General features: G+C 37.3%; 1 protein-coding gene across 1 annotated transcript in view; it reads right to left on the reverse strand.

Moving 5' to 3' along the window:
* Positions 1-796: 796 nt before the first annotated feature.
* Positions 797-14,306, reverse strand: part of LOC104627484 (glutamate receptor ionotropic, NMDA 2A-like) — a gene marked incomplete at its 3' end in the record, with an annotated part of 40,744 nt that continues 27,234 nt past the window's right edge. The window contains exons 5-8 of the mRNA XM_010295764.1: positions 6,643-6,848; positions 5,886-6,054; positions 5,608-5,761; positions 797-922 (exon numbers count right to left, since the gene is read on the reverse strand). Of these exons, the coding sequence (XP_010294066.1) occupies positions 797-922; positions 5,608-5,761; positions 5,886-6,054; positions 6,643-6,848 (655 nt within the window). The remainder of the gene's footprint in view (positions 923-5,607; positions 5,762-5,885; positions 6,055-6,642; positions 6,849-14,306) is intronic.

Below are 14,306 nucleotides of genomic sequence, written 5' to 3' on the forward strand. Positions count from 1 at the left end.
TCCATGGCCGCAGGGGCACAGCCGGCCTCACGTGGGCTTTACCACAGGCTGCCGGGGAATCTCTGCTCCAGCACCTGGAGCACCTCCTCCTTCTTCACCAACCTTGGTGTCTGCAGGGGTGTTCCTCTCACATATTCTCACTCCTCAATCCAGCTACAACTGCGCAGGGTTTCCCCCCACCTCTTCTTAACTCTGAGAGGTGCTGCCACCGTTGCTGATGGGTTTGGCCTTGGCCAGCGGCAGGGCTGTTTTGTTTCCCGCGGGGCCAGCCGGCTGGCACTGGCTCTGTTGGACACAGGGGAAGCTTCTGGCAGCTTCTCGCAGAAGCCAGCCCTGCAGCCCCCACCGCTACCAAAACCTTGACATGCGGGTTTTGCCACAGGACTATATAAAACTGTATACAACGTAACTGCTCTTTTTCCAGATTACCCACCAAACCACACCAGTTTAGGTCATTATTTCTGAACTAACCACGAATTCCTAAGTCAGGAGTCTACAGAACTTCTTCCAGTGCTTAAACTGACATTCTACTACCGATGCAGTATACTAACCAAACACTGCCTGAATACACCTCTCTCTGATATCACTTACCCTTCTATATGTTTTTATTCCAATGAATTTGAATACATACATAACTATATAAGCCCTCAAGAAATCACATTTTAAATGAAGAGCAAACATAGTTTCATAGCTGCTTTTACTTTTTCATTCCTATGTTATGTTTATTTTAAAACTTAGATGGCAAGGAATGAGAAATACATTATTTTTTTAGGGTTCTGTAAAATGCAAAGCTTACCTCTCCCTTGTGCTAAGTTCCTGTTATATCCTACAGGGCTAAAGTACTCAAATATAAAGACAGCCATGGCAGACACAATGAGAAGCATCACAAACATCATCACCCAGACAGAAGCACTAAAAGGCTCTGCAGCAAAACAGACAAGAGAAACAGAAACACAGTTCATTAAACCAGTCGCAGCGCAAGAATTCTAATGTCTTCGGCAAGGCAAGCCCTTCAGCTTTTACCAACCAAAATGCTAGCAAATAACTAAGTAGCAATATATGAAGAACTGCTGTTACTATACATGGAATTCATACAGTCAAAATCTTAAATGTAAGTTGCAATTCAAAAACAAAGGCTGCATACTTTTCTTTGACAAAGCCTTAACTGACACTGAGTGGTAAATAATTGGTTTGACTCACTGCTTATTCAGTTTACAATCAGGTAGCCCATTTCTATTTATCCTACGTTATATGCATGTATCAACAGAATGGTCTTACCATTATGACTGTGTTTCTGCAGAGCAAAAGCAATTACGCATACATTTAATACAGTTCGTAATTCAGTGAAGAGACTTCTCATTTTCTATGCAACAAAAAGCGTTAGGGGAAAAAAGCTAAATACTTGCATTCAAACTATTTTTTTTTGTTTCAGAATTTTTTTCCTCTGAGTTCACTTTCATCTACCTGCAATGAAGTTGATGATTTTACCAATTGCAAACACGTCCCTTTGAAAGTCTCATTCTCATCTGGGAGCAAATTTCTGAAATCAAAAGGTTTTTATGGAAAACTGAATGTCAGTTTGAAAGACAGAAAAAACAGGATTAAGTAAAAGAAGTAGGTTGGAACAGGAAACTAAGAGGCGTTTCAAATACCAGACTATGCATCAACTTTTTGAAAAGATTGGATATGGTAATAGTATGTGATAACAAAAAGTTCTTAAATACCACCTTTGCTCAATCACAAATTCTCTGCCATTTCAGGAGTCCCTGTGGTAGTTGTCATGGCACAAGGACATATGTAAGAAAGGTTTTGTATGGCAAAGTAATATCTCTTTATTAGGCCAGCTTATTTGGGGGCATTTTAAATCCTAGTTTTGGTAGGTAATGCAAATGTGAGTATGCTCTGAAGTGTGAGGATAAAAAAATCTTAGTATACCATTTCAAATTAGGACAGCATCAAGCATCACATGAAGTGACAAGAAATTAGTGTGTTCCAATGCTTGGCCTGTTTCTGAAAGCCCAAGAGGTTCCTCCACCCTAGCTTCTTCATTCTTTGAATTTAAGCTAAAATTTGAACCACTGAAAATTCTTCCATCATTGCTAGAAACAACTATGAGTGACAGTTGAGGTGTGCTGAGCCCAGTAGCCCAGTCTGAACCTTGCCCAAATTACCATGAATGATTCACCCAGAACTAGAATGAAGTATAATAATTTGGGCCCAAGCATGGAAATCTCATGAAGTCATTTCCCTTTGCTACAGTTCAGTAATTTGAAACCGAGAAAAGACCAAATTCCAAATAGTCCCACTGGTGATTTTGGGTACAAACTAAAAAGGCAAGGCAGGGAAATTTTAAGCCAAACTGTTCTATTTCTGTTTTTAAGATAAGGCTAAGGAACAGGGGATTTGGGTTTTATGGTTTGTTTGGATTTTTTTCCCCCAAATTATTTTATTTTTAAGAGAGGTTATGAAGTTCTTTCAATTACTATAATTATTTGCTTAGAAGAGAATAGTAAGTTAGCAAAACAACAGAATTCTTAAAAGGCAGAGAAAGATTCATTCAGATGCAGACAGGTAAAGGACATTATGTACCCAAATACAGGTAATAATAAATATACTATGAATTCACATATTAACTGGAATAAACTGGAATTCACATAAAACTATCATACAATTTTGAGAGCATTTTCATAGAAGCAAGCAAGCCTGATAAAACTCTTATCAAAAGCAACAGTGTAGAAACAGCAATGGCAATGTGGCAAAATCTAAATATGGCAGAGGGCAAAACAAGCCAATGTGAAAAAAGTGAGCTACAAACAATTTAAGCAGAATGCTATTTAATAATTTAAGCAGTCTGGTAATGAGGTGGAGGATTAAAAGAAACAATAGGAAAATAAAAAGCTATTTAGAATAGCAAGCAGTAAGATTTAACAAGTACAAAATCAATTGAATAACAAAGTCGATCTTCCTGTCATATTAGAGATCAAATTCCACATTCAGCACTGTTCTTTGATTCTCAAAGGACAGAAAGAGAACTTCCCCCAGGCAAGCAGCAGGTTGTATAAGAATTTTCAGTAAAGCTATGATAGGTCAAAAAAATACTAATATATGACTTACTAGTGTACATTTCAAATGATTGGCTATGGAGAATACTGAGCAATGAAAAAGACGTCGTACTCTTTGAGTTTTACCTCCCACCACCAAAACAATACTTAAACAATACATAAAATAAACAGGAGCACGGATTTCCTATTCCACCAGTGCCTCCACGAAAAGAAAACTGACCTCACCTATGAACTCTCTCCCTCTTAAAAAACAGAAATTTGAATCTGAGGTTTCCCTTATTTTGTGTGTTTGTTTAAAGTTGAAGAAAATCTCCACAGAATCTTTAAAAAAAAATAGTTGTTGACCTAGTATATCTGGATTTTAGAATTATATGAAAATATTTTAATGCAGATAAAATTCTCCTTTGAAGGAGACAGCCACAACAGAAACAGAGCACAGCAGATAATGAGGAAGAGGCTGTCAGCCCATCAGTTACTTAGATCTGTTGGACACAACCACTGAATGGAAAATCTAGTTCAGACAAAATCCTGTACTTGCCTGCGTTCATAGTGACAAATCACAAAACCAGATATTTCATGAACTGTAATCAAGTGCTATTTTAAAAAAATAATATTGTATTTTGCAGATTTTTAAAAGATCTTTTAAAAGAATTATGTAAGATGACTCTATTCTTAGACAGTCACTTAATTGAAACAAAATCTGTGAATAAATTCAGTTATCTGCCTGATAGTATTTTGCATGACAAAGCATTTTACTACTATGCATACCTTATTGAAATACAGTCAGTTCCAGTAAAGTGACAGTTCATCTACATCTAAAAACCAGAATACACTTCTGAGAGCACAGACTTGATTTACTGGTGCAGTAAATCAGATTTCTTCAAAAGTAATGCTGTTCTACAGAGCTTGGTAAGAAGGGGTTATTAGGGAATTATATGTACATCCAAGTGAACCAACAACATTAAATGCATTTTAGAAAACTAATAACTATGTTGTTGTGAAAAATGCAAAAGCAGCCTCTCTTTTGATGGTAGCTTTTTTTAAAGGTTTTTAAGACGTAAGCAGAGTCCATAGTAAAAATCAACTGCACTTGCAGAACATTTAGAAAACTCCCCAGTACTTATATTTCAAATTATAATTCCAACAGGCTGCAACTGCAATTTTAAAAATTAATTACCTTTACAAGTCAATGACTTATAGAAATGAAAAGCCACTGCCTGAATATTTTCATCAAAAGTACAGTCTCTTATAATTTCATTAAAAAGTCTTTCCTTCATTAAACAAAAATATTAACCATCACCAAAATCTGTTTAGGTATCACCAGGTTTGGGAGTTATTTGGTTACTCACTGTGTTGCATTTATTTGCATCAGCTGTGTAATGTGCCTTTATGGAAGAGGTATGAGAAATAAGCTTTGTGGCTAAATGATGATACTTGTGCAAGAAAACTTAATTATTTGCCCACTTGTAGCTGATATTACACCAACAGTCTGCTCCTCGATGGCTACAAGTGATTTCAGTGGAAGTAAAGGACTTACACTTAGCAATCTAAAAAGAAACCATACAATCAGTCATGCAAAAAATATCATCACTGCTGATCCAACAGACTTGAACTTACTAAACTATTCTGTAAGATATCTAGAAAATACTGATTCCCCCCCACCCCCAATTTCCCTTAAATTATTTTAGTGTCACTAGCACTATTTGCCTGTGCAAAATATCTTTAAAAACACTTGGCCCAAAGAGACTATGAGGAACATAACAGCATTCTGGCCACTTTTGATCCATCTCATGGCTCATTCTCTTTTCAGCTTCAGGTAAATTCAGGCTAACCACCGAAGACAGAAGTAAACAATAAGCACTAAAAGAGAAGGAGAGGGAAATAATGAAAGGAGAAAAGAACAACTGAAACAAGAAACAAACAAGGAAAGAATACCAAAGTCTTTGTTTTGTTATATTCCCTCTCCTTTCTGTCCAGGCTTTAATTTCTTTGCTGTATCTCCATTGTTCAGCTGCATCATCACAACTCCACTGTTCAGCTGCATCAAGGGAGAAAACACTCAGAAGTTCTCCAGGGCAGTAGTATGGTGTTCAGAAGCCAGAGGTAACTTATCAAATTAGCTGTCAGATCTCTTCTAATCATAAGGATTTCTTTTTCTTAACAAGGGGTTTTTAAATTATTTTGTGAATGTGAGTGTTAAAAATATATGAAACCATTTATAATGGGCTAAACAAGCATAAATTAGTTTGTAAAGCAGCAGCTTCTGAGGAAGTAATTTTCCCAACTGAAGACTGGGGGGGATTCTCTTTCATACTGAAATCACTATCAGTGGTTTTCACTTACTGCATCTGAAACCAACAGCAGTATCTTCATGTGCTAATAATCATGTCCATCAGCATGTCGACACAGCACAACCTTCCTAATGTAAAATTCAAAACTTGACAGAAACATGCTAGAAACAAGCTACATAGCTTACCGAACAATGAAACCTACCCAACTCTATAGGAATGCAATTAAATGATCTGGAGGGGTTGGAGAATCATACCTAGAAAAGCAGATGGTGAAACTGTGCCATTGCTCCGTGACACCATGACACTAATCCCAGTCTCAACAAATGGCACTGAAAAGTCAACCACTTCAGAGCGCTCTTCATTAATAGTGAGAGACCCCACAGCCATAACTGCACGATGATATACCACCTGATCCACAAAGAGAAGACACCACCAATATTACTCAGTAGAGAATACCTCATTTCTCCAAAAGAATTAACAACAAACATTGCTAAGTTCTTACTTAAGAGCTCTTTTACCTAACAGCACTTACTTCACCAATCATTCCATTCCACACATTATTGACTTTTTTGCCATGTTTCCCATTAGTCACCAAATAGAGGTCATATGTGAACTTGACGGTTTTAGACAACTTCTTCAAGATATCGATGCAGAATCCTTTGCAGCACTTCTTTACATTAGTTCCCTCATTAGTTGAGTTGCTGTCAGAGAAGAGAGACATAGACATTTCTACTGGGAAAAACAGTTATGTTTTGAAAAACACTTTGAAATTTTGAAAATTTTATGAAAAACATGTTATGTCGGAGTACCAAACTTCAGCATAAAAATGTACATTTTCAATAAGAGACGTTCTCAAGTTGTTAAAGACTAATTAAAACAGGCATATTTCAACATAACCAGAAACAATTCAAAGAGGACTCATTAAAACAATCCAATTTTAGAATATAATCTTCTTTCATGTGACTGAAAAGGGCTAATTCTAGTTGACTTTGAATTTACTATAAACTCACTGTCTTGTCATTAATTCAATGTGACTTACATGTATATAACCAGAATCTTCCCATTTTTTAAAAAGGAAGATGTGAAAACAAGAGCATACCATGTGGGAAAGGGAAAAAGAAAGTGGAAATGAAATGCAGAAGGAAAAGCAAATACAGGAAGCAAGAGGAAAAGAACAGCAAAGTATCAGAAAACAATTATACAACGAAAGAAGCAAGGGAAACACTTAATGAGAAAATAGGGGAATATATTTTGCACTCAAAAAAATAAAACGCTATGTATTTACTTACTTAATTTTGACAAATTTACGACATGGCACGGTGTTTTTTTGGCAACTTTCCATCAAAGGATCCACATCCTCAACAATGACAAAGGGAGCCTCCTCCAGGGTGACAATACTCAAATGGTTATCGTCTGGGTCACTGTCTGCAAAAGAGCTGTACCTTGGCCAGACAGAGTACTTCAGGGTCAGTGAGTTGTTCTCCCATTTCCCCACCTAAAACGCCAAGATACACAGGCTGCTGATATCTGCTTGCTTGTTTTTGACAAAGAAGATCTAATATTAAATGTGCTGGGATACAGGTACAGGAAATTATATCGCAAAGACAAGTCTTGGGGTTTTGTTATCAAAATTACTTTAGAAGTTTTCAGTAACTGCATGAAGTGAGAAAATGCACTGTGGTAAGGACAAATAAGATAACATTATTTTAAGAGATAACAGCTTTATAAAGACTGGACGAGATCAGTTAACACTATTTATCACCTGGCTATAGCTGCACTGAAATTTGACATGCTTCATTTCCATTTGAGCCAGAACAGCAGCCAGATACTCCATTTGTAACCAGGACCAATTTGCACTAATAAGAAAACAGTTCTCAAAAAAAGGTTTTTTTAGAAAATGGAAAAAGAAGACTAATCCACACACACACGTACACATCTGACTGACAACCAAAGCATCATAACATCATTTCTGTATCTTCTCAAAAGAGAAGACTCTTCTATGAAAAGCCACTGGGAAAGCCTTCACCTAGGGTTCCATCGCACCTGAGCCAGGCCAAACCACATTTAGTAAACACTAGTTCAATTGTGTATGATTTAGTTCTTATTAGAAATAACATATTTTATTCAGCTTAGTTAATGCCAGCTGTTGGGGGAGTTTAAGATAGCATACCCCACTTTACATTAAAATTTTCTATTTATTTACTGTTATAAATTATCCCTTCTAAATTAACCTACATTTATTTCCACTTCCAGAACACCAGAAAGGGGCGTATGATTTAAGTATTTTGAAAACTCTCACATGTTATTCCTCAGGTTGTGTTTAATTACTTTGTTTCCATAAATCTAATTGCATGTTTTATCCGAGTAATGATGACAGGTAATATAAATGAGCTAACAATCCACAAAATTTCTAACCTAATGCATTTTAAGAATTCTTCAGTTGCTTAAGCTAAACAAATGATAACATAATCATAAGACTGCTAAATTTTTTTTTTTTCCAAGGAAAATGCTGGGAATTAACAGTACAATGAGACACTCGGGTTCTAAAAATAACTGTAAAAAAATTGTCGTCTACCTTCTGTCTTCTAAAGACTTTAAAATGAATCACAAAAAATCCCAAAGAACATGATTTATATCCACTCCTATTTAGGGAAGCACACAAGCACACGCCCTTTGCAGATTCGTTTCCATCCTTGTTTATAAGTCAAGATGTTTTGCTGAACTTTAATGTAGACGGCAGAAATGCCAACCCTCTATCCACTTAAACGAGGAAATTCAAAGTATCTCCAGGGAATTAGGAATTCACACCTAAATCAACGAGAACTGGGCACAGGATTTCGACTACGTACAGTTCTAGTATGAAATTTAACCAAAACACAATAGGTGAAGCCTTTGTGAAAAAAACATTTCACACACAGGGAAACAGATCTATTTAACTCTGTTCGAGACGGTTATATTGCAAAAATAGTTTAATCGTCACATTATGAGATATATATGATCACATTCACAGCAGAGTCTGTGCTGGTTTACGTTGGCTTAGACGGTGCCATTTATATCTATGCCTTAAGCACGCCACGAACTTGGCCATCTGGAACGGGGACAGTTCCAGCCAGCTCAGCGCTTCAGTCAAACGTGCCAGGTACTACAATGAATTTCAGAAGTGGAAAAAGTGCCCGACCGTCTGCCTATTCCCACCAGCAAGAAGCAAGGAAAGGTGACTGAGGCTCAGTTGTGTCCGTGCGTTCGGGACTGCAGCGGTGGCAGTACCTGCCTTTCTAAATCACCCGATACAGGACTCTGGGAGAGGCAGCTCTGCCTAATCCTGAAGCATTTCCCACTACAAGCCACCTCCTGCACTTGCATCACTGTCCCATGGACCAACAGCAATACGAGCTGCCTAAGACAATATGAGGTCATCTAAGCCTATCAACAATGTAATGACTGTTTTGATGCTGTTAAAAGAGAAATCGTGATCCTCTTTCATACTGCAACTGGAGTAACTGACATTTTATTGTTCTGAGGAGGCTATAACACATGATATTTTTAAATGGCTGAATTTGGGGAAATACTAATTTCTTTTGATAGTCCCACCCATATTGAAGTGTTATATGTTGAATGAATCTCTAATATTAGGTCAAAAAATTTTTATCTGCTGCATTCCATGGATTTATCTCAATATTCACTCCTCATACCTTATTTTTAAAAAATAATTAAAAATTAAGACCAATTAAGACCTTGCCTTGCGTCTTAGGGCCATCGCTACTTCTCTGCCCAGAGGTCACAAGGACTTCATTTGGGCTTTACATGGTGCATAAATTGCATGTCCACTGCAGGTCATCCCTGCTACCACCAGTACACTGGTACTGGTGGTACCGAGCAATCCACGGTGTCAGAAAGCGTAATCACAGAATTATTAAGGTTGGAAAAGACCTTTAAGATCATCAAGTCCAACCCTCAATTCAACACCACCATTCCCACTAAACCATGTCCTAAAGTGACACATCTATATGTTTTTTGAACAATTCCAGTGATGGTGACTCCACCATCTCCCTGGGCAGCCTGTTCCGATGCCTGACCACTCTCTCAGTAAAGAAATTTTACCTAATATCTAGTCTAAACCTCCCGTGGCACAACTTGAGGCCATTTCCTCTCGTCCTATCACTAGTTACTTGGGAGAAGAGACCAAGACCCAATGAAAAAAAAGTATAAGAGAAAGCTATCGATGTCATGAAGAACGGTAAAAAAGACAGAATAGCTCTGAAAACCCTTGCTGGTGGGCTAAGAATGGCAAATGAGGAAGGGTAGTAATTAGAAAGAGCCTGTAGGTCACTCCTTTTGTTTGGGAAATGTTTCTGTTGGATTTGCTTTTTCTAATTAATATATAGTTAGCAGAGGCATTGGATCTGCTCTGCTGTGGAAGCTGGACTAACAAGTGAACAGTTTTGATGTTTATTCGGTATTTTGATTTTAAAACAGCTATACTGTTGAAGATTACATGTTGTACTTCTATCATTCTGCTACAGTTCTGAATGATCAAAACACTTTTTTCTTTTACAATTATTTTAAGTGGAGAGTAAAAACTTAGTTTTGTACAATTAAAGCAAATAGTCAAAATATGGGAAGATTTTTATAATTGTATTAGAAGCCTTTTAGGTTGTACAGAATAATTATAGCATTGTTATTAAGAATATGAATTATATTAATTGTTTACACAATGTTTTGTATCTTCATATATTACTTAGTTTTTTCAACAATCTTGTGCAATTGATAGTATCCCTTTTTTACAGGGTGAAGGGTTGAAATGACACAGGAAAGCTGTAGAATAAGCAAAACTAAAACATGAGCAGGTTGCCATCAAAATAAAGAGAGTTTATGAAATTGCATCCATATGTACGTGTCCTGCAGGATTGGCATTTATGTCACTTATGAAAGTCAGATCTAGTATTAGATCCAGTCAATAGCCATTTTGAATGCCTTTAAAACCAATGCTTGGGGTAAAAACCAACAGGTTGTAACAACTACACATGCTCATTTTATTTCAGAACATTATAAAGACATCTGCTTATAAAGTGTAAGAATTTGTGTGCAAACCCAAATGTTACATCCTTATTCAACACTGACTCTTAAAGTGGCTTACCTATGACAACAAAGCAAAATATCCAAGTTTAAAAAAGCATGCAAGTCCTGGTTTCACCTGTGAAGGTCATTATAAATGCTGTAGAGTATGAAAAAGTCCATACGTAAAATATGAAAAGTAGAATATGAAAAGTTCAGTTGCTGCTCTCAGTAGGAGACAACGGTGATATTTGAATAAACCATTTTACAGCGAAATAGTTTATCAACCTGAACAGCTTCAAAATTCAATTGCCTCCAGTGTTTTGCAGCACTCATTTTCAGAGTGTGCTACTCCATGTTCATTAAAGTTACTGATGAAATGAACTTAATGTGGCATCCTTCGACCAAGTTCAAGCATCTAGATTTGAGGTAGAAGGGGTCCGTGTTTAAATTAGCATGCTTACCTACTAATATTGGTATCCCTATCCCTACTACAGATACTCTTTTTGCAACATTTTCTGATTTTAATGACAGATTATTTGAACACTAGAACACACTAACTTGCAGGTTAAACTACAAACTCCCAATGTGGAACAGCAGTGAAGAGTAACTCTACACATTCAGCAGAGACCAGAAACAATTTTCACAGCCAGTCTATCAAAGATCAACAGGTACACAAAAATAAAACAGTGGTGAACTCACATGTAGGATAGAGACACACTGCCTCTCCTGTGGAAAGGTTATTGCTACAGTGAAGAATGACTATCTTATTCCTTCATCTGCAGCCTAAAACTCCCTACTTGTACTTGATCAATCTCAAGGGGACTCTTTGCCATTCAGAAGCTTTTTCTTATCTCCTCAGTCTTCAAGCCATCACTGCTTGGAAAAGGGTATCCAGAGGAAAACAGAGAATTAGAATACTGCACCAACCTGCCAGGTTGCCAAAATTATATTTTGATAGGTGGGGAGATGAGTAGAAGAGAACTTTTCCAAAGATAATTTCCATTGTCCTAATTTCTTGAAAGAAAACAGTTCAGAAAGTGGGCCTTTTACTGTTCAAAATGTAAACCCAGTATTTGAACTAGCTTGTAAACAGAAATAAAAATGTTTTAATAAAGACATTGCACTTATAGTTCCAGACTTGCTATCTAGAAATAGATGCTAATTTATCAGAAAATGTAGGGATAAATAAGAGGTGGAAGAATTTCAACTACTTCAATCTGTTGTTTTGGGTTTTTCGTTTGGATTCAAATTATTAGAATTTGAAATTTTAACTTTTTTTTCTCTGAAACAGAATGGAAATATTTTTAAGATTTCAAAACTTTGTGTTGGCCAGGGCAATCGTTTCCCCTAGCTCCTGGAAGCAAGACTACTGCCCAAGAGAACTCCGCTGAAAATATAGCTCATTAACAGTTGGCGGCCAGAGACACATTCCAACCGCATCAAGAAGAATCTCACGTATTTGAGTTGGTGTGGCAGGCCCAGCCATCCTGAATTTAAAATGAAGCCAATATAAGATAAAACATTTATACTTGGTGTAGCCACTCCCTAATGACAAGAAATTTAGCTGTAGATGAATCAGGGCAGTTTGCTCAGTCTTACCTGCGTCCCGTTCCTCACCTATTCCGCTCATCTTTCCTGGAAGTTTCAGAATATTTAAGATCCTCACCAGTCCCCACTTCTGTGTATCACAGAGTCATCTTTGCCTGCAACCAGGTGCTGTTACAAAATCTCATGTGCTGAGGAATCATTTCCTTAGCACCTTTAGGTACATAGCTGTTTTTGTAAAATGTGTTCTTTAAAATCCCTTTTTCATTTAAGTAACATGACTTTTTTTAGAATTACATCCATTTAATAGAGCATTAAAGTACAGGAGGAATGTTTGGACTTCTGGATTATGCAACCTGAAAGATGAAACTACTAAACAGTTCAAAGACAGGTCCGAAAATTTGCTTTATGCTCCAACTTTAAACCCAATTAACTACATTTAGTTACAGTCTATAGCAAGTTGAGCAATGGTGGAGAGAATAGCATGCTTAGAGTGCAAAGAGCACAAAAGTATGTCTAGAAAGAGAAGGTTCCTGCTTAGACCTCCTAAGAATCCAATTAACATTACTAGAGAAATTAAAAGTGAAAATGAGCTTATTCTCAACAGATACAATGGAATATCTGTGTTGCTACATTCAGAAACTGAAGGAGAAGGTAAAACTGCATTAAGAAAGATGCTAAAGTAATAAACACAGTAGCATGTATTTGTAAAACAAACACTTTTAAAAAGAAAATTCAAGCTGAAAATAACACTCAAAAAAACGCAGACTGTCAGAACTGCATACAAATACCTTTCCTCTACTGGGTGGAAGGGTGACAAAATATCCAGAGATTTATGATACATTTCTGTCATTTCTAGTTAGACCGATAATGATGTGGCCTCGATCCCAGAGAAGTACAGAAGACCCTTACTTGAAAAAAGGGCAATAGAATAATTTTTGGGAAAGATCCTGCCCCAAATTGTAAAAATACTTATTTATGGCCAAAAGACCAGGACACTTATAAAAATTACAGTTTCAATCAAACCCTTGATTCGCTATTGTAGGTGCAAAACTCAGCTTCAAGTACGGACTTGAACTGGTACATATACCATTGTATTTCCTTTGAACTTGTACAGTCCTTCCTATTTTCTCCATCTTTATACACAGTCTGGAATATTCCCTTTGCTTTAATCTCTGCAGGACTCGGGAAGGAAAGCAGAAAATAGCTGAGAGCACAGAAGAGCTTGTTTGATGTCAGACTGAATTAGCAATCACAGGGTTCTCATCCACTATTGTCTAAAGCCCCTCACAAACTCACTGCATTACACATGGTTTGACCACCTCACACATGCCTATTTATTTTTTTGAAGATTGCAGATGAGGAGGGTGAGAATAGAGTATTTGGTGTGGTTTTGTGTAGCAGTTAGATAAATACAGCTAGCCTAAGACAGACAGACAACTTGCAGAGTTACACATTGCTGCACCTCACGGAGTCACCTCTCCCGCCGCACCCTAAAGCAGTCTTTAAATAATACAAGGAGGACTGACATAACCCTGATCACACACCCTCGCAGAGACCATCAAATCGGAGAAAAGAGCGAGGCCATATCCTGAGTAGAGAGAGAAAGGAGCAAAGCGTGTTCTCCCTTGCATGCCAATGCTGGCACGAAAAGAGAGTCTGTCACACCGGCGTATCTCACAGAAAACAAACAAATAACTCAGTCCTATCACCCTCTTTTTCCCAGCAGATGGGAACTGTACGCAATACACAGCTATCACCCTTTTGTAAGAACAACGCACTGCCAGGACTATGCAACCAAGCCTTTGAAAAGAGAAAAATTTTCAGGGATGTTCTTTCTACATTATACACACGCATACATATTGCAAACATACTTTTTGAGCTGTCTCGCTTTTGTGAAGAAAATAACGCTGAGCAAATGTAAAATCTACTTTATCTTGCTTTATAGAAAGACTATTTATTACTTTTATTTCATAACACTTTTCCACTTACAAGGAAGAGCTTCTCTGGTAAGTTGTAAGTCAACAAGCAGAAGCCATAAATGGAGTTTGTCGGACTAGCAATGACCGGCAGCTGCAGAACAAAAACCAAAAGGAAAATACTCCCTCCAGGAGCAGCAGCTGTGGTACACCTGCTGCTGCAAACCCGTGCGTCGCTTCGCGTTTCGGAAGGTCCAAGTTTCACAATGACACTCAAAATTTAAATGACAAAGTATGATGCAAGTACTTTCATGTCTTATTAATAGGGAGTGTTTACAGTCCTGGGTGGCTTGAAGACGTCCACTTAAGGACTTTGAAGTTTTCAAAATCTGATGCAAAATCTCATATGGGGTATGCAAATATACCGCTCT

Source organism: Phaethon lepturus, unplaced genomic scaffold (assembly GCF_000687285.1).
Source record: "Phaethon lepturus isolate BGI_N335 unplaced genomic scaffold, ASM68728v1 scaffold6521, whole genome shotgun sequence".
Classification (NCBI taxonomy): domain Eukaryota; kingdom Metazoa; phylum Chordata; class Aves; order Phaethontiformes; family Phaethontidae; genus Phaethon; species Phaethon lepturus.